Source organism: Gracilinanus agilis, chromosome 1, assembly GCF_016433145.1.
Source record: "Gracilinanus agilis isolate LMUSP501 chromosome 1, AgileGrace, whole genome shotgun sequence".
Lineage (NCBI taxonomy): Eukaryota > Metazoa > Chordata > Mammalia > Didelphimorphia > Didelphidae > Gracilinanus > Gracilinanus agilis.
Genome location: NC_058130.1, coordinates 391,990,126 through 392,016,241, shown reverse-complemented (window position 1 = coordinate 392,016,241; position 26,116 = coordinate 391,990,126). Strand labels below are relative to the sequence as shown.

Sequence of the window (26,116 nt, the reverse complement as noted above, 5' to 3'; positions counted from 1 at the left end):
ACAGATAATTAGATCTTATTTATGCCCTTAAAGAGTCAAGCTTAAAAGACTATGAGTTTTCTTTCTTTTCCCTCTGTTTCTTATTTACCTTTTCATCATCTTTCTCTTGATATCTGTGGTTGAGTGTCAAACTTTCCAATTAGTCCCGGTCTCTTTTGTGCAAAAACTTGGAATTCTTCAATTTTGTTGAATGCCCATACTTTCCCCTGAAAGTATATGGTTAGTTTCGCTGGGTAGTTGATTCGTGGCTGAAGGCCCAGTTCTCTTGCCTTTCTGAATATTGTATTCCAAACCTTGCGTTCTTTTAGTGTTGAGGCTGCCAGATCCTGTGTGATCCTTATTGGTGCTCCTTGATATTTGAATTGTCTCTTTCTGGCTTCTTGTAAGATTTTTTCTTTGACTCGAAAGCTCTTCAATTTCGCTATTATATTTCTGGGTGTTGACTTTTCTGGGTCCAGTTTAGAGGGTGTTCTATGGATCCTTTCAATGTCTATATTGCCCTCTTGTTGTAGAACTTCAGGGCAATTTTGCTGAATAATTTCTTTGAGTATGGAGTCTATGTTTTTATTAATTTCTGTCTTTTCTGGAATACCAATGATTCTCAAGTTATCTCTTCTAGACCGGTTTTCTTGGTCTGTCACTCTCTCCTTGAGATATTTCATGTTTCCTTCTATTTTATCAGTCTTTTGACTTTGTTTTATTTGTTCTTGTTTTCTTGAGAGATCATTGGTTTCTAAATGCTCGATTCTAGCCTTTAAGGATTGGTTTTCCTTTTCAATCTGGTCATTTTTGGTCTTCAGTTGTCTTGTCTCACTTTCCAATTGCGAAATTCTGCCTTTTAAACTGTTATTTTCTTGCCAGATTTCTTCCATCTTCCTTAGCATTTCATTTTTAAACTCTTCCATAACTTGTGACCAGCTTTCATTTTTTTGGGGAGGTTTGGATTTTTGTTTTCCCTCCTCTGTTGTTTGGATTTTCTCTGTGTAGAAGTTGTCCAGTGGTCCAGAGTTTCTCTTGATGGTCTTTTTCTTCTGGATTTCCTTATTGCTGGCCATTGTTAGCCCCGCCCCTTTTCCGCTTTGTCTTTGCACTCCGGGTCTGCCTGGGCCTTGCAAGCTTGGGGGGGGGGGGCTCCGGTCTCCTTGTCCTCGGGGTCAGGCCTCCTGGTAGTTCCCGGTCTGCCCCTCTGCCCGAGGCTCCTTCAGCAGTCTTTGGGGCTGCTTCCACAGCCACGCTCAGGTCTGCACCGGGTCCTCACTGGAGGTCCAAGCCTGGGCTGGAGATCCTTATTCAAGCCTAGGGCACTGCCTTTGCCTGTGCTGATGCTCTTAGGGCCCTGCCTTCACCCCCGCAGAAGGTAGTGAAAGTCCGTGGGCTGGAGATCTTTATTCGCACCTGAGGCGATGCCTTCAGTGCTTGGGAAAGGCCGTGTTTTAGGGGCCTTTGTCCCGGCCGGAGGCGGTGCCTTCACCCACGTGGGCGCTCAGGGAGAGTCCCAGCCACCTGGGGTCCCTCGTCTTGCAGCGCACAGGTACGGGCTCAGGGGCTGCCAGTGATTTTCTGGTTGCCCCAGTCCTGTTTACCCGCTTGTGCGGTGTGGGGGGTGGGGGAGGGGCTTCTTCCTCTCGTGTTTTAGTGTGAACTGTTTCACCCCTTTAAAGTGTGGAAATGCCCCGATTCTGCGTACCTTCAATGCTGCGCCCTGTTGTGGGGTTCCTTCGTTCCTCTGGACTCGTTTTTATTTCCCCTTGAGGGGTTCTGTGTGGTTCGGTCAGGAGAGATCGAGCAGCTGCTCCTTACTCTGCCGCCATCTTAACCGGAAGTGCCCCAAATGGAATTTTAACAATGAAGCTGATTACACTAGATTGTGTCAGACTAGGGAATCTACACTAGATTGTGTCAGACTAGGGAGTTGGTACTCAAAGCCTTGAGGGCATATTCTGATTGACCAGGTAGCTGGACAGTTTGACAAACTCAGACAAGAAATCAGTGAAAATCCTTCCCAGTTCATGAACAGTCTTATAGAACTAGGAGGAAGATATTTAGACCTAGATTTGACCAGAGAAAGGGATGTTAGACGATTGAGAAAGCAGTTTGTGAAAAATTGTTGCAGGGTGGTCAAGGACTATTTCAAAACCAGCTGTTCTAACTGGCCAAATTTGGACCTTGATGATTTAAGGAGAATGGCAGTATATGTGTATAATGGACATGAAAGGAAAGATGAAGATGATAGTGATTTAGTGGAGGCATTGAGAAAGGAAATAAAAGTATTAAAAGAAAAACTTGAAAAAAGATACAAATTATGGGGTAGCAATGGCTTCTTTGCAAGATTCTACAAATCAAAGACCAATGTGTTACTTATGTGGGAAAGGGGGACACAATGTTAAATTGCAGAATCTGGCCTTAATTATTCAATAATTTTAGAAATAATGAAAACTTTAGGAACAATTAGTCTAGGAGCAACAATTATTCTAGAAATAATAACAACAGAAACAATTACAGAAATAACAATTTCAGAAATTATGATAATGATAGAACCAATAATCAAAATGAGGCAAATGACATGTTATGATATATCTGAAATGGAGCTCATCCACATAATAGCCAAAATGTAAATCCTCCTCAATGAGAGGAATCTCAGAGGTGCACATAGACCTTTATGGTCTGAGGAGGAGAAAGGACTCTGGAATTTACTGTAAAAAAGATTTACAGTAGGGGAGGAGAGAGTCTTAGATGAGATAGTGGTAAATCCACTTAGGGATCCCCCTGAATACCCAACCAGGATCTCCCTGTATTCTAACCTCTGGTTAGTGAGAGTGAAGCAGAATCACTTTTCTCTCACTGGGCCAGTTGTGCAAACTCCTTGGAGACAATTGATATATAAAATCAATATCTCTTTTTATTATAAAAAGGGATACACACTGAGGATCAGAACAAGGGGTCCCTAACTCGAAGGGTTCTAGCTATTTACCCAACAACCCTCTATATCCTTTGCAAGAGGGAGCCTGAGAGTCTTATGCCTAACTTACCAGTTCCCTATTTCTAACTAGGTGTTCCCCAAGAACTGATTTAAGCTACCTATATATGACTCTCAGTAGTTGGTTTTATTTAGTTCAAAAGCTGTCTCGAAAACCCATTATGATTTCTCTCATATGGCTAAGTCCACTCCAGTGGGTCTGACTCCTGAGGTAAAACCTCAAAGCTGATCTGACAGGATTTTTAGATAAAACCTTCTAGAAAGCACAGCAGGTATGGTCAGATCCTTTTCTAGATATTCCCAGTCAAACAGAGTACCTCCAAAGATGATTTAGGGGTTTCTCTTTCTCCATAGTCAGGTTGAGGTAGCTAAGCTCCAACAAGCCAGCCTTTCCTTCACCCTTCTGGATAGGAAGAGCCCAACCTCCTCTCAGAGGAAGTCCCTGACTCTACCAATTGTCACTTCCAAACTGTACCTCCTCTGCCTTCTGCCTGCTAAAATTCTTTCCCTTGAGTTCCTAATATGTGCCTTAAAGACAGCCTTCCACTCCTCTTAAATTTTATTCTCTCTCTCTCCTTTTCCCATTACAAATCAAAGATTGAAACATTTGATTTTCCAGACACTGATGTAATTATACCAGTCATCCCAGTCCATTCTCCCTCAGATAGCAATGAACCACATGTGACATTAAAAGTAGAAAATATGTTATATGATTGTCTTCTAGGTACTGGGACATCAAGTTCTGTGCTGATGAGTAAACCTAATTCTAATTGTAATTCTATTGACTCTATCAATGTTGTCGGGGTATCAGGAGCCCCTCTGAAAATCCCAAAACTTTCACTGTGAATGGTGTCTGTGGTACTTTTATCCATGGAACATTCGTTCCTTTTAATGCCTAACTCCTCAATGACTTTATCGGGGAGAGATCTTTTGTGTAAAATTAAGAGCCACGATAATATGCATTCAAAATGGCAATATTACATTAGAACTACCTGAGGAATCTCTAAATTTTTTCCCTGTACTCTTTCTAGAGAGTCAAGAGGTGGATAAAACTCCCACCATTGAAATACCAGAATCTCTCTGGGCTATATCTTTTCCCAATGTAGGCCTATTTAAATTAGGTGTTCTGGTTCAAATTAGAACAAAAGTTGGCCCACCTCCTTCTATTCTTCAGTATCCATTATCAAAAGGGGCATTTGAGAGAATTACCCCACTAATAAATTCTTTAATTAAACAAAATAATAATCCCATGAAAATCAGAATATAATACACCTATCTTGCCTATTAAAAAAACTGAAATTAGATGAAAATGGAAAATCTGTTTATTGATTTGTTCAAGATTTAAGGACTGTTAATAATCATGTCATCAATAGACACCCTTTTGTTCCAAGTCCATCCACCATTATTTCCTCTATTCCTAGTACCACTAAATATTTCACAGTAGTACATTTGTGTTCGCCCTTTTTTCAAAACCCATCCATGAAGATTCCTGAAACATATTTACATTCACCTGGAAAAGGTCTCAATACATATGGTGTCATTTACTTCAAAGTTATGTAGAAAGTCCAACTTTATTTTCTGAAATTTTGACGCAAGATTTGGCAAGTATCGAGTTTAAGGAGAGCTTTTTAATACACTTTGTAGATGATTTGCTCTTGGCCTCACCAAATGCCTCAGCATGCCAAGAAGATAGCAAATATCTCCTGTTGGAATTATATAAGAGAAGATACAAGAAGCAGGCCCAGGGGAGATCTACACGTCTTGTCATTTGAGATGCTGTTTGGTCATCCACCAATGCATGCTAAACCGTTTAACCCTGTGTATATATCATTGCTAGGAGGAGATACTACTATTGCCTCATATATACAAGATCTGAAAATCAAAATATGAGAACTTTAGGAATCCAGAGCCATGGTGCAAATTGGACCTATAGACTTTTCATGATTTAAATCCAGGAGACACAGTATATATAAAGAACTTCCAGAACACAGGAGCAACTCAGCCAGCCTGGGGAGGTCAATTCCAAGTACTGTTAAAGAATTCACTTGTGAATCCATTTAACCCTGGGGATTTTTTCTTAGAGAATTCTCTGATGGCTTGTTCAATTTCTTTTTCTGAGATAGAATTGTTTAAGTATTCTGTTTCCTCTTTTGTTAATCTAAACAGTTCATATTTTTGTAAATATTCACCCATTTGTCCTAGACTGTCATATTTATTGCCATATAGTTGGGCAAATTAGTTCTAAATAATTACCTTAATTTCCTCTTCATTAGAGTTGAGGTTACCCTTTGCATCTTTGATACTGTTAATTTCATTTTCTTCTTTTTTTAAATTAAATTAACTAGTACTTCATCTATTTTATTTGTTTTTTTCAAAGTACCAGCTCTTAGTCTTATTTATTAGTTGAATAGCTATTTTACTTTCAATTTCGTTAATTTCTCCTATGATTTTTCAATTTGGTTTTTATCTGGGGATTTTTAATTTGTTTTCTTTCTAGTTTTTTAAGTTATCACCCAATTCATTGATCTCTTTCCTCTAATTTATTGATATATGCACTCAGGGATATAAATTTCACCCTGAGTACTGCTTTGGCTGCATCCCATAGATTTTGATATGTTGTTTCCTCTTTGTTATTTTCTTCAATCACATCAGTAAGTGTTGCTTTGATTTGTTCTTTGACCCACCAGTTTTGAAGAATTAGATGTTTTTATGCCTTAGTACATGGTCAGTCTTTGTGAATGTACCATGTACTTCTGAAAAGAAGGTGTATTCATTATTTCCCCCATTTATTTTTCTCCAGATATATATTAGCTCTAATTTTTCTAACATTTCATTAACTTCCCTTACTTTTTTCTTATTTGTTTTTGGTTTGATTTATCTAGTTCTGATAGGGGAATGTTGAGGTCCCCCACTAGTATGGTTTTACTATATATTTCCTCCTTAAAGTACTTTAATTTCTCCTTTAGAAATCTAAATGCTATACCATTCGGTGCATATATGTTGAGTACTGATATTTCTTCATTATTTGTGCTTTCATCAAGATATAATTGCCTTCCTTATCTCTTCTAATGAGATTTATTTTTGCTTTAGCTTTGTCAGAGATCATAATTACTACTCCTGCCTTCTTTGTCTCAGTTGCAGCCCAGTAAATTCTGCTCCACCCTCTTACCTTTACCCTGTGTATGTCTTCTTGCCTCAAGTGTGTTTCTTGTAGACAACATATGGTAGGATTCTGCTTTTTAATCTATTCTGCTATCTGCTTCCTTTTTATTGTTGAGTTCATCCCATTCAAATTCACAGTTATGATTACTGTCTGTGTATTCCCCTCCATTTTGACTTCCTTCTTTGATTCAGACTTTTCTCTTATCCTTCTTACCTTCCACTCTAACTTTTCACTTTTAGTCAGTCTCACCCTTTCCCCTCCCTAATGTTACTCCCCACTCCCTCCCTACTTATTATTCCCCTCTTACTGTAGTGCCTTTTAAATGACCCCCCCCCAACCTCTCTCTCCTTTGTATTGCTCCCCTTCCCATCAGCCTATTCCTTCTACTTCTCTATGGGGCACAATACAATTCTCTGCCCCAATGAATCTCACTGTTCTTCCCTCTCTGAGCCAATTCCAATGAGCGTAAGATTTCAGTATTACCTGCTGTCAACCTCTTCTTCCCTTCCTTTGTATTGGTCTCCTCCCCCTCGCCCTATGCACTTCTTTATGAAATATATACTTACCCTGTTAGGATAAGAATTTAATTATCTAATTGACCTAGTTAGAAGTAAGGATTTAGTCTAGAGAAAGAGTTCTGAATTTTACTTTGGCTCTTTTAAGTAGGGAACTTCAGAATTGTTTGTGGGTCAATTTAAGAGAATTGCATTATAGGAAAGACAGAGAACTGGTCACTCTCTGGAGCTTCCTCACTTGAAGCAGGTGGCTGGAAATTTGTTCTGATCAATCTGTAAAGGATTTTTGTGAGAGTTAACTTTGGAAAAGTTGAGAAACATCTTTTCATCTCATGAAGATTTGTTGGAGTAAACATTTTTTCTCTGAGAGAGAAAAGTGGCCAGAGGGGCCACTATTTCCTCTCGCTGAAGCAGCATTGGGTTCAGGTGTCCTGCTGTGAGAGCCTGAGAAGAGACCATTCCTAACTGTCATTAGTTGACAATTAGTTTGAGGCAGCTGGTAAAATTTTTTAAATAATTTAAGAATTATGTAATTTAAAATCATCTATTAGGATAGAGTTAGTTAAATAGATTCAATCTTTACATAGTACGAATAGATCAGTATAGGTTCACCCTGGTGAACATGAAGAAGTCCCTTGTGGGACAGAGGGATTTTAGGTTATAGTGAGAAATCTTAGTGTTAGATTTAATAGATCCTGTTTTATTCCTACCTCCTTTTCCTGTCCCTGCCTCTCCATATAGAAATAAGTAATAAATATTGTTGGATTAAGCTGCTTCCAGCTAGTTTATCAACTGCCTTCCACTAGAGCTCCCTGACAGCATTAGTCTGTCAGTATTAACTGGCCATCAATATCAATATCTCAGTAAGATCAATATTATCCATAACAACCCCATTGTATCTCTTTTCCCATTTCTCTTAGTATTATCCTCTTTTTTACCCCTAGTTTTTTATATATATACATATATTTTTTTTGTCATATCACCCTATACAGTTTATCATTGTAACCTCTAGGTATACTTCTTCTATATACCTCAATGATAATAATGATCTTTAAGAGTTACCAATATCATCTTTTCTTATCTTCTAATCTTATAACCTTTTGGTGATTCTCTTGAGTTCTACATTTGGGCATCAAATTTTCTGTTTGAGTTTGGTCATTTCTTCAGGAATGCTTGGAAATCTTCTGTTTTATTAAATGACCATACTTTCCCCTGAAAGAATGTAGTCAATTTTGCTGAGTAGTTGATTCTCGGTTGTAGACCCAGTTCCCTTGCTTTCCAGAATATTATATTTCCATGCCTTCCAGTCCTTCAGTGTGGATGCAGCCAGGTCCTGTGTAAGCCTGAATGTGGCTCTTTGATATCTGAATTGTTTCTTTTTAGCAGCTTGTAATATCTTTTCTTTGGTTTGTAATTTCTTGAACTTGTCTATAACATTTCTAGACATAATCAATTGGGAATTTAATGTAGGAGGTGATCTGTGGATTCTTTCAGTCTCTACCTTATTGTTCAAGAATATCAGAGTAGTTTTCTTCAATAATTTCCTTCAGAATGATGTCCAGGTTTGTTTGTTTTTTGGTCATGATTTTCTGATAATCCAGTAATTCTTAAATTGTCTCTATTGGATCTGTTTTCTGAGGTCTTTTATTTTATCAGTGAGGTGTTTAATATTTTCCTCAATTTTTTCATTCTTTTGATTTTGTTTTAAAGATTTTTGCTACCTTGTGAAGTCATTTGCTTCTTGTTGTTCAATTCTAATTTTTAAAGACTGAATTTCATCCCTGTCTTTTTGATCTTCCTTTCCCTTTTTTGTGGGAAGCCGTTCTATGTATTAAAGCCTTTGGAGAAATAGGATCAAATTTAGGGCCTGTTATCTGGATTCCCTACGTGACCAATCCAGGCTGAGGCAGTCTTTGTGTTTGGTCCTGGTCACCTGAGCCCCAAAAGGCTCTGGTACCAGCAAGTAGGTTAATCCAAAATCGACTTGATCCCTCCAAGAAGGCTATTAGTAGTCATTTAGAGAAACAGAGTCTGTAACAGATATTTTACCTGGATCCCATTACAAAATCATCGGCAAGTAAAACTGTGTGTATGATTTTCTGCACTGCATGTCAGGATGGGGACTGAATGGGCCATCTAAGATAAAAATCTGAGGCTCCTCTTTTGACTCAGTCTTTGATCCCCACCTTTTTTACAATTCTTATTGGAGAGCTTTGAAGTGGCAGACCAGCATCTACTGAGTTAATGATTCCTTTCCTAACAAATGTTAATTAGATAAGAGTGCATATTCAGATTAGAACTGGCTCCTTTAGGATTTGACTGGTGAGCATCTCCCTGGGATATTTCCTCTCCCTGAATTATCCCTACTAATTGATGGTTGGAATTTGGCCATTGTCTTGGTACTTATACCTTTACTCTTTAGACTTTAATGGGTTATGTATGATCTGTTACCCCTTCATAGCTGTGTTCTTTGTTTGAAACCAGTATATAATAAACTCCCAAACCCACAGACTTTGGGACAGCATGGGCTAACCACTAGTCTAGTTGTTCTCATTTTCTTTCTCCTGCTTTAACCATCCTATGCCACCACGCCGCTCAGGACCCCAAAAAATCATATAGAGGCATGGCCCCCTATGCTTTTGATCTATTTTTCTTTGTAGGTTATTATTATTATTATTATTATTATTACTATTTTTTCCTTGTTTTTGAGCTGGTCAATTTTGGCTTTTATGAAACTGTTTTCTTGTTTTAATTCATGTGCTTCTGATTCCATATGACCTATTTTGCTTTTTAAGTTCTTTTCCCAATTTTCTTCAGCCTCTCTTGTTTTTTGAATTGTGTTTTGAGTTCTTCCAAATCCTGTGTCCAATTCGCTGGAGTTCCTGAGTTTTTGCTTCATGTTCCTTGGTTCTCCTATGTTTCATTTGTTCTTTTTTCATTATCTGAATAGAAGCTGCTGATTGTACTTTCTTTTTTCCTTTTCTGTTGTTTACTCATATTTTTTCCTTCTTTTCCCCTTTTTATTGGCTATATTCTTGCTTTTCTGTTTATTTGCTGGATGTGTGAGTTTGCCTTTTCTGCCGGGAAGGGGCTTCTTCTCTCCTGGATTAGACTGATGGAACTGATCTATTGTATTAATGTGCCCTGAGGCCAGATCTTCACTAGCTGCCAGTAGAGGCTGAATTGTAAAAGTGAGGGTGTGGAGGCTGAAGGTAGTTATCCTCTTCCTTTCTGCCAGCTGTCTCCATCCCAGCTTCCTTGTCAGAGCCCCAAGCTTTCCATGGTGGTATCAAGGTACTCTGTCGTGGTTGCAGGCTTCGCCCTGGGATCCCAGTCAGTCAGATTCCTACCAAGGGTTTCAGAGAGGTAGGTTGAGGAAGGGTGTTGGCTCTTTCCCTTATACCTGAAAATTCACTTTATCTGTGTACCCTTCAGGTTGGATCTAACAGGACAGACCTATGACTCTTTCCCGCTGCTTAGCTCTCTATCCACTCTGCACCCTTGCTTCTCTGGTTTTCTGCCAGTTCTGTGAGATTGAGCCCCTCTGCCCTCTGGAGGCTTCTTCTCAGCACTCTTGATAAACTGGATTAAGCCAATTCGGCTGATTTGCGGAGCTGAATGTACTCTGAGGCTGAAATTTCCAGAGGCCGAAGCCTAAGATTCAGGTATGATGGCTGAAGGCTATGATCAGCCTGCCCTCTTCTCTCCTCCAGCTTCCTCCTTGCCAGCTGTGGTCAGAGCCCTGAGCTACTTGTAGTCATGGTAGCAAGGTACTCAGTTCCAGGTTGGAGCCCTCTTCCTGAGATCCCACTGACTGCTGAAGTCTCGGCACAGCAGGTGGGCAAAAGGCCCTGGGATTTTCCTTCTTTCTTTTCCTTAATTCCAAGAATTTAACCTTCTCTGCATACCTTTTATGTTGAATTGAGCAGGAGGGTTCCTCACATCTGTCTTCTTGTTGAATTTGGTTTTTTGTCCCCTTTGGAGTGCTTTGTTTTTGATTAATATGGAAGGGTTTTCACAGAGGAGTCAACTTTTGCTACTTCTAAGCCACCATCTTGACTCTACCCCCTGTCATCCAACATTTTAAAAACTCCACTTGATCCCTATTACTTCTAGGATCTAATATAAACTCCCCTGTTTGTTATTTGGAGCTCTTCTTGCCTTTTTCTCTTCTTATGTGTTATTCTCTTACATATACTCTACACTCTGACTAGACAGACTTTCTTACTGTTGCACAGTTCTCCATCTCTCATCTTGGTTACTTTATATTAACCCTTTTTTATACCTGGAATGAACTCTACATTCTCATATTTGCCTGTCATAATTTCTCAATTCACTGTAGATTCAATTTAGATATATCACCTTCATGAAACCTTTCCTGATTTCTGTTCCCCTCCTCCCCACAATTGTCTACTTATTCCCTCCTCAAATTACTTTGAATTAATTTTGTCTATACTTTATATATACTTACATTTGTACTTGTCTTCACCAAGAGAATGTGAACTTGAAAGCAGGAATTGTTTCACATTTGTCTCTGAAGCCCTAGTGCTTAACACTAGACCCAGTTCTTTGTAGGCCCTTGACAGAATACTACTATACTTCAGTAAATATTTATATTACACAATTTGTCTAGTTGTGCCCTAATTAGTAGCTCTCTACTTTATTTCTAAGTATTTGCTACCATAAAAAGTGTTTCTATAAATATTTTGGCATGTAATTGCTTTTTGTTTTAATTATTATTATTTTAAATCATTGCTCTCTTTGGGGTATATACTAGTAAGAGAATTTCTGTGTCAAAGGCTATATAGTGATTTAAATCATTTTCTTAGTGTCATTCCAAAGTGGTTTCCAGTATGTTTAAACCAATTCAGTTTCTCTAATGATATATTTTTGTTGTTCAATAAGTTCAGTCATGACCCTATTTGTGGTTTTCTTAGCAAAGACACTGAATTTTTCTAGCTCATTTTATAAACAAGGAAACTGAGGCCAACAGAGAAGTGTTTTCCTGAAGGTCACATAGCTAGTGTCTGAGATTGGGTTTGAACTCAAGAGCTGAGCCTACCTGACTTCAGGCCTGGTACTGTATCTACTGTATCACCTCATAAGCCCAGCAGTATTTTAGGGTGCTTAGTTAGTTTTTTTTAATAGTCTAAGTGACATTGGTTATATGCTATCTTTTTTCATTTTCACCTTTTTGCTTAGTTTGATTTTCAACTTTAGAGGTTTTCATTTTTTAGCTTCATTTTTCAATTAACTACCATTTTTTTCTGCCTCTTCGCCCCTCCCCCAATTTAAAATTAAATAAGAAAACCCTTTTCTTTGTAACATACATAGTCAAGCAAAACTAATTCTCATGTTATCCATGTCCAAAAGTATATGCATCATCTGCAGCTTGAATCTATCACCCTTCTGTCAGGAAATATGTGAATCTTCATTAGTCCTCTGGTAGTGTAGTTGGTCATTATATAGATCAGAAGTCTTTTAAGTTTTTCAGATTTGCTTGTCTTTACCTTGTTGTTTAATTGTTCTCTTGGTTCCTCTCACTTCATTTTGTGTTCCTTCATATAATTCTAACCATATTTCTCTGAATTCATCTCTTTTTAATTTGTTACTTCTTAGTAGTATCTTTTTTAGATATTCCCCAATTGAATGACACAGTCTTGGTTTCCAATTTGATACCACAAAAAGAGCTGCTATAATTGTTCAGTATTTTTGTACATAAAAGCCATTTTCCTCTTTCTTTCATCTCCTGCAGTGTATTGTTGTGACAAGAGTTTTTCCAATTTAGTAACTGTTAGGGAACCGTTCTTTTCTAGAATGGTTGCACCAATTCACAGTTCTACCAGTATTGATGTGCCTGTTTGCCCTTCCAACATTTGCCATTTTCCACTTTTGTTACCTTTGTCAGTCTTTTGGGTGAGTGGTATATATGAGCTTAGTTCTTCATAATAATGACAGCTCCTTATTTATATAGTGCAGAGTGCTTTCTTCATAATAGCCATGACATGTAGACTGTAAATACTACATCAGTGGTGACTCAGATCTCATTGACATGAGTATACTTAGCATCAGTACAGAATGTACAGATTGCATCTATCATCTTATTTGATTCTTGTTCTTCTACAGACGATCTAGAAGACCACCTCTAGATCTTTTTATGTTTTATTGATATCATCATTGCATGTTGGCTGTCCATCTGTTACCTCTTTTTCTTGGAATTTAACTCTGATCATATATTTCTTTGATTCTATGGTTTATACCTTGTCTAACCCATAGGTTACTCATGTAAAAGAATTTTGTTTTGGAAAAATAAAAGCTACCATACTTGGAGAAAAAAATTCCATATTTTCCAGTGGATAGACAAAATCTTTAAATACTCACAAGACTCGAGCAAATAATAAATACTATTAAATGTTCAGTCTAGAGTTTGTAATAAGTTTTGATGACCTAGTAAAGCCTGACATGTTTAAAGAGAGGAGTTGTCTCTTCCTCTGTTATTGTGGTACTCTATGCACTCAGATTTATTTTTATTTATTCTTTTTATGAATTACTTTGTAGATTTATTTTATGTAAGCTATCTTTAAATGTATTTTTATAAATCATTATTCAAACATTTTTTATTTCACTCTAATTTGATAAGAAGAGTGGTATCTATTTTTCAACTTTCTCCAATCCTTATTTCTTCAGGGTACTGCTCAGTTTTTAGACCATTTATCCCCTCGTGATTTATCTTAGTGTATCAAAACTTGATTGATCTAAGGTAGAATATCCAGTTTTAGAATTTTTTCTATTCTTTCTTTTCCTTTTTTTTTCCTTTAGTCCATACCTTGACAATAGTTACTGTAAAGAAGCAATTAGGAAATGGACTGAGAAGTGAAATTTCAGGTAATTTCTTCATTTGCTATTTGGAAAGATAATAATGAAGAGCCATCTTAAAACTAGTATCTAAAATAATATATTTTATTCTCTATATTTATTGTTTTCTAACATTAATCATTGAGTGGGTGGTGTTCTGATAGAAGCACAGTGCTATGTACATAGATTGTACTTAATGCATGTTTGTTAAATTGGCCTATAATATAACTGTTAAAGAACCAATGCGCTTTTTCTTCTTTTTAGGTAAAGAGCATAAGGATGATTAGTCAGAAATTTCCAGAACAATCATTTCTTTATCTTTATTATTATATTTCTTTTTTATTATGGTAGTATGGATATAGAATTAACATATGGAGCAATTGGTTCTTTTAAAGTAAAAAAATTTAAGGTAGTAAATTACTTAACTATTTTCCATAGAGGATGCTCTGGAAAGTACAAGAAAAAAGTTGAAGAAGATAGTGGGATTAGAAGAAAGAAAGAAAAAAGCTGACTCTTTACTTAGCTAATGGTAAATATAGCTAAAGAGAAAGTATGAATAAAATGTTTATATAGGTAGTATATATATTATAGTATCATTAAGTGTTTATGGAATGCTGAGAAAAGAAGAGATTTATTCTAAGTAAACAGTGAGTTGTGGTAAAAGGAAATCAAGAATAGGAGAATATAGAAAGCTTAAAAAGTATAAAATAATAAGCTGGTTTATGATAGGAATGAGCCTATTCCCAAAGGAGTTAGTTGAGGAAATGGACTGTCTCTAATTTCTTTAATTCATGCAGATACTTAGGAATAGGTTACATAAGAGATTTATGGGAATGATTTACTATGATGTATTGTACAATGCAGAGGGTCAAACTGGATGACCTTAGTGGCCTTTTTTGGCTTTTCTTGATTCAGTGATAGCTTGTGGCATTTTGCTATTTAGCACTAATGCACATTCAGGATTATTTACTGGCAAGTCCAACAAGAAGCTATTTAAAAAATTTAGTATTAGAGTTCTTTGATAAATCATAAATAATCTGGTTATATGATATTGGGATTATTAATTAGATTCAGTGTCCTTTTTGGCTCACTTGCTACACTAGCCAGTAATGGGTTCAGCCTCACTCCCATCCCCAGTCTACTCTTCTTTCTTCTTTACTTTTTTTCTGTTATGAGCCCCTCTTTCCAGTCATCCAAAATCACAACTGAAGAGTCATTCTCAACTCAAACTCACCTCATGTGGCCATTCAGGTACCACTACTTTTCAATTATATTTCTACAACATCTTTTTTTAAAAAAATCAGTCTGCTCTCTACTTACTTCACCTTAGTTCAAGTCCTTATCACTTCTTGCTTAGAGTATTACATTAGCTTCCTAATTGACTTTCTTCCAGCAAATCTTTAACTTCTCCAGTCCATCCTCTGACACGAAGAGCTGTCAGATTCCTGGCCTACAAAACTCTTTGAGTGCCCCAACCAGATTAAAATGTAGTTGGGAAATGTTTAACAAAATAAATAAGGATAAAATACAGCACAGATAATGTTAACATGGTTTTTGATAAGTCAGTATGTGGCCCAGTGGGATCTATTTCAGTTTGTTTGACAACACTGTTCTGTACAGCTGCCAAAATAATTCCTAAAGTGCTGATCTGACTTTGTCATGATTTTTCCCAGTAATAGCCATTAGTTCACTGTTATTTGTAGACTCAAATATAAACTCTTCTACTCACTAGCTTGATCACAACCTACCTTTCCTGTCCTAATATTTATAACTTTCCTTGGCATACTTTATTCTAGTATTAGCTGACCTTTTAGCTGTTCTTCGTATATACTTTTCAATCTCTGGGATCCTAGTCTTTGCATAGACTTTCCTCTAACTCTAACTTAAGTATCACCTCCTATCAATTAGTCAATTTTTATATATACTTACTGTGTACCAGATACTGTATTAACAATGCTGATATTAAAAAGAAAAGCAAAAACAGCTCCTGCCCTCAAAGAACTTAGATTTTCATGGGGAAGGAGAAGTACAATGTAGGTAGAAAGTAATCTTGTTGGAAAGGTGCTAGTAGCCAGCTAATTGAAAGGTCTGGAGAGTGGGGATGGAGTACTGTGTAAGGAGCAGCAAGTTCCTTACACCAACTGATAATTTTTTGACAGCCTCATTCCCCAAAACTCAGCATAGTTGCTGGCATGCAGGTACTTAATAAATACTTATTAGTGAAATTATTTTGCATAGCTTAGAATTCTAGTTTGTTTGACTGTCCTGTATATTATTGCATAGGTCAACTATAAACAAGATTAGAATAATTTCTGCCTTTAAAAAAAAGAAGATAGGGGGCAGCTGGGTAGCTCACTGGATTGAGAGTCAGGCCTAGAGACAGGAGGTCCTAGGTTCAAATCCGGCCTCAGACACTTCCCAGCTGTGTGACCCTGGGCAAGTCACTTGACCCCCATTGCCCACCCATACCACTCTTCCACCAAGGAGCCAATACACAGAAGTTAAGGCTTAAAAAAAAAAAAAGAAGATAAAACTATTTTATTATACTGGGCTTCAGAAGTCTACAAAACCAGACCACATTAAAAATTAATTTAGAGTAATGCCATATTATTATTTTTTCCCAGTGCAAACTTTTTTTTATTAAACATTTATTAATATTTATTTTTTAGAAAAGTTAACATGGTTACATAATTCATGCTCTTACTTTCCCCTTCACCACCCGAGATCCACCCCCCCCACCCAATTCCCCCATGGCTGATGCATATTTCCACTGGTTTTAACATGTGTCATTGATCAAGACTTATTTCCAAATTGTTAATAGTTGCATTGGTGTGGTAGTTTTGAGTCTACATCCCCAGTCATGTCCGCCTCAACCCATGTGTTCAAGCAGTTGTTTTTCTTCTGTTTCCACTCCTGCAGTTCTTCCTCTGAATATGGGTAGCGTTCTTTACCATAAATCCCTCAGAATTGTTCTGTGTCATTGCATTGCTGCTAGTACAGAAGTCCATTGCATTCGATTTTACCATAAGTATATCAGTCTCTGTGTACAATGTTCTTCTGGCTTTGCTCCTTTCACTCTGCTTCAATTCCTGGAGGTCTTTCCAGTTCATATGGAATTCCTCCAGTTTATTATTCCTTTGAGCACAATAGTATTCCATCACCAGCATATACCACAATTTGTTCAGCCATTCCCCAACTGAAGGACATACCCTCCTTTTCCAGTTTATTGCCACCACAAAAAGCGCAGCTATAAATATTTTCGTGCAAGTCTGTTTATCTATGATCTCTTTGGGGTACAAACCCAACAATGGTATGGCTGGATCAAAGGGCAGGCATTCTTTTATAGCCCTTTGAGCATAGTTCCAAATTGCCAGCCAGAATGGCTGGATCAGTTCACAACTCTATCAGCAATGCATTAATGTCCCAATTTTGCCACATCCCCTCCAGCATTCATTACTCATCCCTTCTTTCATTTTTGCCAATCTGCTAGGTGTGAGGTGATACTTCAGAGTTGTTTTGATTTGCATTTCTCTAATTATTAGAGATTTAGAACACTTTCTCATGTGCTTATTGATACTTTTGATTTCTTCATCTGAAATTGCCTATTCATGTCTTCTTGCCCATTTATCAATTGGGGAATGGCTTGATTTTTTATACAATTGGTTTAACTCCTTGTATATTTGAATAATTAGACCCCTGTCGGAGTTTTTCGTTATAAAGATTTTTTCCCAATTTGTTGTTTCCCTCCTGATTTTGACTACATTGTTTTTGTTTGTACAAAAGCTTTTTAGTTTAATATAATCAAAACCATTTAATTTACATTTTGTAATTTTCTCTAACTCTTGCTTGGTTTTAAAGTCTTTCCTTTCCCAGAGATCTGACAAGTAAACTATTCTATATTCACTTAACTTATTTATAATTTCCCTCTTTATATTCAAGTCATTCACCCATTCTGAATTTATCTTGGTGTAGGGTGTGAGATGTTGATCTAAACCTATTCTCTCCCATATTGTTTTCCAAATTTCCCAACAGTTTTTGTCAAATAGTGGATTTTTGCCCCAAAAGTTGGGCTCTTTGGGTTTATCATACACTGTCTTGCTGATGTCACTTGCCCCAAGTCTATTCCACTGATCCTCCCTCTGTCTCTTAGCCAGTACCATATTGTTTTGATGACTGCTGCTTTATAGTACAGCTTAATATCTGGTACTGCTAAGCCACCTTCCTTCATGTTTTTTTTCATTATTTCCCTTGATATTCTTGATTTTTTGTTCTTCCAGATGAACTTTGTTATAGTTTTTCCTAATGCAGTAAAAAAGTTTTCTGCTAGTTTGATAGGTATGGAACTAAATAGGTAAATTAATTTGGCTAGAATGGTCATTTTTATTATGTTAGCTCATCCTACCCATGAGCACTCAATGTTTTTCCAATTGTTTAGATCTAGTTTTAATTGTTTGGAAAGTGTTTTGTAGTTGTTTTCGTATAATTCCTGTGTTTGTTTTGGTAGATAGATTCCTAAGTATTTTATATTGTCTAGGGTGATTTTAAATGGTGTTTCTCTTTCTACCCCTTGCTGCTGTGATGTGTTGGAAATATATAGAAATGCTGATGATTTATGTGCATTTATTTTATATCCTGCAACTCTGCTAAAGTTGTTGATTTTTTTCTATAAGCTTCTTAGTTGATTCTTTAGGATTTTTTAAGTAGACCATCATATCATCTGCAAAGAGTGATAGCTTAGTCTCCTCATTGCCTATTTTATATCTTCACTTTCTTTTTCTTCTCTAATTGCTACTACTAGTGTTTCTAGTACAATGTTAAATAATAGAGGAGATAATGGGCATCCTTGTTTCACTCCTGATCTTATTGGAAAGGCTTCTAATTTGTCCCCATTGCATATGATGCTTGTTGATGGTTTTAGGTATATACTGTTTATTATTTTTAGGAAGGGTCCTTCTATTCCTATACTTTCCAGTGTTTTCAATAGGAATGGGTGCTGTATTTTGTCAAAGGCTTTTTCTGCATCTATTGAGATAATCATGTGATTTTTGTTTGTTAGATTGTTGATATGGTCAATTATGTGGATGGTTTTCCTAATGTTGAACCATCCTTGCATTCCTGGTATAAATCCCACCTGATCATGGTGGATGATCTTCTTAATTACTTGCTGGAGTCTCTTTGCTAGTATTCTATTTAAGATTTTTGCATCTATGTTCATTAGGGAGATTGGTCTGTAGTTTTCTTTCTCTGTTTTTGATCTCCCTGGCTTTGGAATCAGTACCATAATTGTGTCATAAAAGGAATTTGATAGGACTCCTTCTTTGCTTATCATATCAAATAATTTGTATAGTATTGGGATTAGTTGCTCTTTGACTGTCTGATAGAATTCACTTGTGAATCCATCAGGCCCTGGCGATTTTTTCTTAGCGAATTTTTTGATGGCTTGTTCAATTTCTTTTTCTGATATGGAATTATTTAGGTATTCTGTTTCTTCTGCTATTAATCTAGGCAATTTGTATTTTTGTAAATATTCATCCATATCTCCTAGATTGTTATATTTGTTGCCATATAATTGGGCAAAATAGTTTTTAATGATTGCCTTCATTTCCTCTTCATTAGAGGTGAGGTCTCCCTTTTTATCTTTGATACTGTCAATTTGGTTTTCTTCTTTCCTTTTTTTATTAGATTGACCAGTACTTTGTCTATTTTATCTTTTTTTTCGAAATACCAGCTTCTAGTCTTATTTATTAATTCAATAGTTCTTTTACTTTCAATTTTATTAATTTCTCCCTTGATTTTTAGTATTTCTAATTTAGTTTTCATCTGGGGATTTTTAATTTGCTCGCTTTCTAACTTTTTAAGTTGCATGCCCAATTCATTAATCTCTGCCCTCCCTAATTTGTTAATATATGCATTCAAGGATATAAATTTCCCCGAGTACTGCCTTGACTTCATCCCTCAAGAGTTTGGTAGGATGTCTCATCATTGTCATTCTCTTCAATGAAATTGTTGATTGTTTCTGTGATTTCTTCTTTGACTAACTGGTTTTGGAGAATCATATTATTTAATTTCCAGTTAGTTTTTGATCTGTCTGTCCAGGTGCCCTTACTAATTATTATTTTTATTGCATTATGATCTGAGAATGTTACATTTATTATTTCTGCTCTTTTGCATTTGTTTGCAATGTTTCTATGCCCTATTACATGGTCAATCTTTGTGAATGTACCATGTGCAGCTGAAAAGAAGGTATATTCCTTTTTGTCCCTATTTATTTTTCTCCACATATCTATTAAATCTAATTTTTCTAGGACTTCATTCATCTCTCTTACCTCTTTCTTATTTATTTTTTGGTTTGATTAATGCCATATTATTTAACAACACTAACAACAAAAATTATGGCTAATATTTATGATTTATACTAGTAAAGAGTCTTGGACATTAATCCATTTAAATTATTTAGAACTATCATTAAGTCAGATTTGTATTGCTTAGATGCATTATCATCTAGTCACCCCATCTATATTTTTTTACACATTAAAAATGACCAAAAAAGGGAAGTTGATGTTATTCAATGAATATCAGCTTAGAGAACTGATCACTGATTGATGATATGGTTAGTAATGCAGATCTTTTGAATTCTTATATAACAGATACTTGCTTATTCATCTCAGTTCAAGGGTAAGTCTGTCTTAATGAAAAATCTGAATTATGGAACATTTTTCAAGAAGTTCAATTTTATTATTTTCCATTCCATATTTACTGGTGATTAGTAAGTGGTTAAATGTCTTAGAGAATTTTTTATGCTGAATTTATGTTGAGATGTATTTTACTATAGTGAAAAGAGAACTGTATTTTTGTACCAGGACATCCTGGATTCTGATATTTATTAGCTCTTTGTCCTTGCACCATATTTTCCCTCTCTGGGCATCTGTTTCCTCATCTGGAAAATGTGGTACTCAGACTAGACTAGCTTCTGAATGCCCTTCCAGCTCTCATTCTTATGTCTGAACTGTTAATAAGAGCATACACATCTGTCACACAGGCTCTTTGATTTTATAGGTGTGAGGTATTCCCTGTGAGGAACTCTCTTTTCTAATGTAATTCTGGATCTACTCAGCAACTTAGAGGCCTAGACAGGTGCCCTTAAATATTCAGGGATTACATGACTCTGGATGTCATAGATTGAACTCAAACCTCATTCTTGATTGTCAGCCTAAGTGTTCATCCAGTATAATGCTGCCTCCTAATAAGAATATCACTAATTATATATGTTGAATCAATAGTTGTTATTTTTTTGACATTCATTGTTTGCAACAAATGTTTGCAAAAAATATTGAATTCAAATTGATGCTTGAAAAAAGTTTATTGTACTTTTACATTTAAGTGGACTTAAGAATTGCTGTTTATAGTGTTAATTTGTTTGTGAAGTGTGTATAATAGCAAGCCTCAGGCCAGAATTAATTAGTGGAGTCTAAATTTTTAATGTTTTACCATATTGGTCTATTTTCTCTGTAGGTTATTTTCTCTACTCCCTCCCCAACCCCTCCACTCCCAACCCCATATGCAGGTAGGAATAGAAGTTCCTAGAGAGAAGAAAAATTAGATTTGTTTAATCCACATTTGAAATGTGAGAACCAAATCTTTTCTCATACATTTAGTACTTCTGTGTATGCTTTCTTGTACTATTAGTACTATTGATTCTTTATTTTTTTTCTTGGTTGTTTTGGTTTTCTCTAAACTGTTACTTCTTACAGTAATGCTAAAATTAACACATCAGTTATTCTTTGTTATTTACAGGGGATTTATATAATTTCTTTTTTTCTTTTCTTATGACTGTTGTATTTTATTTTTTAAAAAGGGAGTGGTCACCTGCTAATTCTCATTAGTTGTTGCACAGTCTTATTGAAGTAGAAAACTATTCTTTTAAACCCAACTGCCTAAATATCTGCCAAGTTAGAGAAGTAGTAATATAATCTTTTTTTTTTTTTTAACCCTTGTACTTTGGTGTATTGTTTCATAGGTGGAAGATTGGTAAGGGTGGGCAATGGGGGTCAAGAGACTTGCCCAGGGTCACACAGCTGGGAAGTGGCTGAGGCCGGGTTTGAACCTAGGACCTCCTGTCTCTAGGCCTGACTCTCACTCCACTGAGCTACCCAGCTGCCCCCATAGTAATATAATCTTAATTTTTATGAATTTTTTCTCTACCACTCCTATTATATACCAATTAAAACTTAGTCTTATATCCCTCAGAGTATATCTTTTAAAAATGTCCTAAGGCTGCTTTTTATACTTATATTGTTTCTAATGTTTGGAGAGTGATAGCATGATATAGAGGTTCTCAGGCATTTTTTTGTGAGAAAAAACTACTTTTTATTTTGATAGTGTTTGTGCGAAGAAATCAGAAGAAAGGAGAATAGGTTCTTGTAATGTATCTTTTGAGCAGTGATGGCAAATGCTAACAATGGAGAAGAAAAAAAGGAAGGTACAGTTACTGTGGCCTGCTTTTTGCTGAGAACTGCTTTAAACTGCAGGACAGTGGAATTGGCAGTGATGGCAGATTTGAGCTTTCTACAGAGAGATCTTATATCCTGATTGGATTCAGTGTAGTTAATAACACTTTCATAGTGTCAGGAGTGTCTTGTATCACGGGGGTAGTTATCTCAAAGTGTCTTTACTGGTTTCTTCCTTAGATCACAAAATATATACCTGGAGTTTAACCTAAGAGATTATCAAGTGTAGAGATGAGGAGCCTGAGATATGGACATGTAAAGTTACTTGCCTAAAGTCTTATAAATAATGAGTAGATTTGAAATTTGAATCCAGATTCTTTGATTCAATTTCTTCTGCATCCTCTTTGACCCATGAAAGTTAGACCTACAGGAGTGACTTTCCTTTACCATTGAATAGAATATATGTAATTTTCACATTCCTATTATAAATTTTGTGATTCATAACTTTAGCCTGAGCACTCGTTGCTATGTGACAATCCTTTTACTCTTAAAAAATGATTGCTATCTTTTGTTTTTGTATTGCCTTCATATTTATTTCTCTTCCCTTCACCTCCTCAAAGGACCACCTCTTATAATAAGAAACAAAGAAGAAAGAGGAAAAAAAAGTTCAGCAAAACAAACTAATGCATCAACCCAGTCTGCTGGTTTATGCAGGGTTCTATCGTCTTAGACTTTCATTTCTGCAAATAAGTAAAGGAGATTCATAGTTAGCTTTTCATAGTTAGCTTAATCATTACATTTTCATGGTCTTCAGTTTTGGTTTTATACTTCTATTTATGTTGTTATAGCCATTACAGTATGTTTTCCTACTTCTCCTTGTTTCAGTTTATACAAGTTTTATAAGTTTTTCCACTGTTCTTCATATTTTGTTTCTTAGAGTATAATAATATTATATTACATTTTTATATCACAACTAATTTAGCTCTTCCCTAACTAATACGTGTGTACTTTTTAATCAGTCCTTACTAGCACAAAATGTGTTGCTCTAAATATTTTGGTATATATGAAACCTTTATTTCTACCTTTGACCTCTTTAGGGTAAATGCCTAGCATTAAGATCTCTAGTTCAAAGAGTATGAACACTTTAGCCATTTTCTTAGCATTGTTTCTCATAATGGTTGGACTAATTCTACTATAAGTGAGTTAATCTGTCTCACTCTTCAACTTCGATTATCACAGTTTTTTGTTCTCTTTCCCAAATTGCTAGATGTGAGGTCAAATTTCTAAGTTACTTTGCATTTCTCTTTATTATTAATTATTTTGAGTAGTCTTTTATGTGGTTGCTAATAAATTTTATTTTTTCTTCTGAAGCCTTTTTTTAAAAATTCTTTGATCCTTTTGTGACCCCTTTGGGGATCTTCTTTCCCCGTTAGGGATTGGCTCTTGAAATTATATATTTGTTATATGTGATATAATAAATTACATAATTTGTCACATAAAAATAGAATAAATTGTTATTGTTAGTGGGAATTAAAGACTTAGTAGGAACTCTTTGTTTTTAACACTTAGTATTGGCAGAATTTAATATTACCACAACCACTTAAGCTTCTTGAGTAGTTATTAATGCTTTTTTTTTTTAAACCCTTAACTTCTGTGTATTGGCTCCTTTGTAGAAGAGTGGTAAGGGTGGGCAATGGGGGTCAAATGACTTGCTCAGGGTCACACAGCTGCGAAGTGTTTGAGGCTGGATTTGAACCTAGGACCTCCTCCTGTCTCTAGGCCTGATTCTCAATCTACTGAGCTACCCAGCTGCCCTGTTATTAATGCTTTTTGCAATAAAGTTTATATTTCCATCCTCACCTGGATTTCTTTACACTGATGTGCCAATGTACATGGGTTTGAAAAAAAATACACAGTTATATCCATTAATTGCTCTGACGTTCACATTTTTTTTTTTTTAACCCTTACCTTCCGTCTTGGAGTCAATACTGTGTATTGCTCAAAGGCAGAAGAGTGGTAAGGGTAGGCAATGCGGATCAAGTGACTTGCCCAGGGTCACAAGGCTGGGAAGTGTCTGAGGCCAGATTTGAACCTAGGACCTCCCGTCTGTAGGCCTGACTCTCACTCCACTGAGCTACCCAGCTGCCCCCACTGACGTTCAATTTTTACAATGATCACCAATTATATTTTCTGGGTTGTAGAGTTGAATAACTACTTCCTACAAAGTATTGTTAATAAAAATATCTTGCTTTGTAAACTGAGACTCCTGATTTTCTCTTTGGAACAAAGTTGTTGAAGTTGTTGACATGCTTAAAGTATATAAATCAAAAGAGATTTTATCTTGATAGAGGCTTTCCTGGAAAATCTGACATAGAAAATTAAAAAGTCATAGTTGTTACTACAGAAGCCTCCATTTGACCTAACATTATTTTCTCTGGTCAGCAGATTAGTACTTCTGCATTGCTAATTCACATTGAATTTCATGTAAGATGGGGTCATAGGTGGAGGCCATTGATGAATCTCCTCATGCTTTCTCTATGTCTGTTTAAAACTGCATCTACCTTCTTGTGATCTAAAGGCTTTGTGGTAATAACAAGTGGCTTCTCTTCATGAGAAGTTTGCTGTTCCGTTCTGTTCAGTGGCTGCATCACCCATCTTGGGTGAAGACATTTACCTGACAGGAAGACTATTGTAATTGATTAATATTTTGTGAAATCACAGACACTGAAAGAAGAAACGAGCTTGGGAAATATCACAACTCTGACATAGAGACCTGTATAGTAGCAATGGGGTACTTCAGTTATATAAATATTGTGCTGGGGTTTTCTCTTTACCAAAATCAGTGTGGCTATTAATGTTTTAGCTAGTCAGAATGATAATTTCATCCTTTAAAAATGGAACAGATTTAAACGAGATATAGTTCTGATCTCCTTCACAATAGCAGCAACAGGAAGAAGAGTGGGAGTCTTTCAAAATGATGTCACTTATTATTTTTAAGCAAAGGGTTTGGAGGATATACACAAATCCATGATGGTTAAGTTACAAAAATAAAATGGGCTCTAGAAAGGATTCTGAATCACATATAATTTTCTCCCTTCATTTACAATTGTACTTATATGGGAGAATAATATTTATTTGGTAAAAATAATAATATTAGGTATCCCTTTTATCTTAATATTAAGTAATTTCCTTGAGAAGTCAGTGTTCACTTGTACTCCTGTAACATATAGGTAGTAATTTTTCATTGCCAATAATATTATGACTTAGTAACAGTGAATATACAATTAATTCTTCTTTCAAATGATTAAATATAATTATTGTTCTACATTGTTTTAAAACATAATCAAGATTTATTTTGCCTTTCAGACAAGAGTACAACACTGCATCTGCTCTGTAGCCAGTGACCATTCTGTAGGACTTCTGAGTTTGAGAGAGAAAAAATGTATCATGCTAGCATCTCGTCACCTTTTCCCCATCCAAGTAATAAAGTGGAGGCCCTCAGATGATTACCTAGTGGTTGGCTGTTCAGATGGATCTGTTTATGTCTGGCAAATGGATACTGGTAAGATTAAGTGGGAAAAATGGAATAGAAAATTATTTGTGTGTACTTGACATTTCAAAAGGTAAACCAAGGAGTTTCATAGTTTATGTGTATGTTTTTAACATTAGAAAAGTTACCTGTAGAGGCATAGAATTACTTTATTTTATTCCAGTTACTGGTGGTACTTCTAAATGTTTTCATTATCACCAAAATGAGAGACTGAATAGTAGAGTGGTCAAGGAGACTGGGTTTTAACTCCGAGTTCCCCTAAGAACTGTCTGTATGACCTTGGGTAAGCTGTTTTACTTTTGTGGGCCTCTTTCCTCATCTCTGACTATAAATATTATGGTATAAGACAAATCATATGATTGTAAATGATTATAAATTATGATTATAAATTCAAATAGTAGTTGTTTGAGTATTTATGGCACATACATATATATTATTGTACTTTAAAGTAAAATATAGATAAACTCTTATAAGAATTTCTGTACTAATGAAAACATACTGATGAAGTCTAGCTTAGAGGATATAAACAATAGATTAGTAGATTTGTAGTCATTTCATAAATATGCAAAGGATGCTTAAGATGTTATATGTAAGTGTATTAGTTATATT

The 26,116-nt window shown here is 35.8% G+C and overlaps 1 protein-coding gene across 2 annotated transcripts in view; it reads left to right on the top strand.

Annotated features, from left to right (window-relative positions):
- WDR7 (WD repeat domain 7) overlaps positions 1-26,116 on the top strand; it is a 486,248-nt gene that overhangs the window by 49,834 nt on the left and 410,298 nt on the right. For both annotated transcript variants that reach the window (XM_044664595.1, XM_044664587.1), the window contains exon 12: positions 25,324-25,519. In XM_044664595.1, coding sequence (XP_044520530.1) covers positions 25,324-25,519 — 196 coding nt within the window. The remainder of the gene's footprint in view (positions 1-25,323; positions 25,520-26,116) is intronic.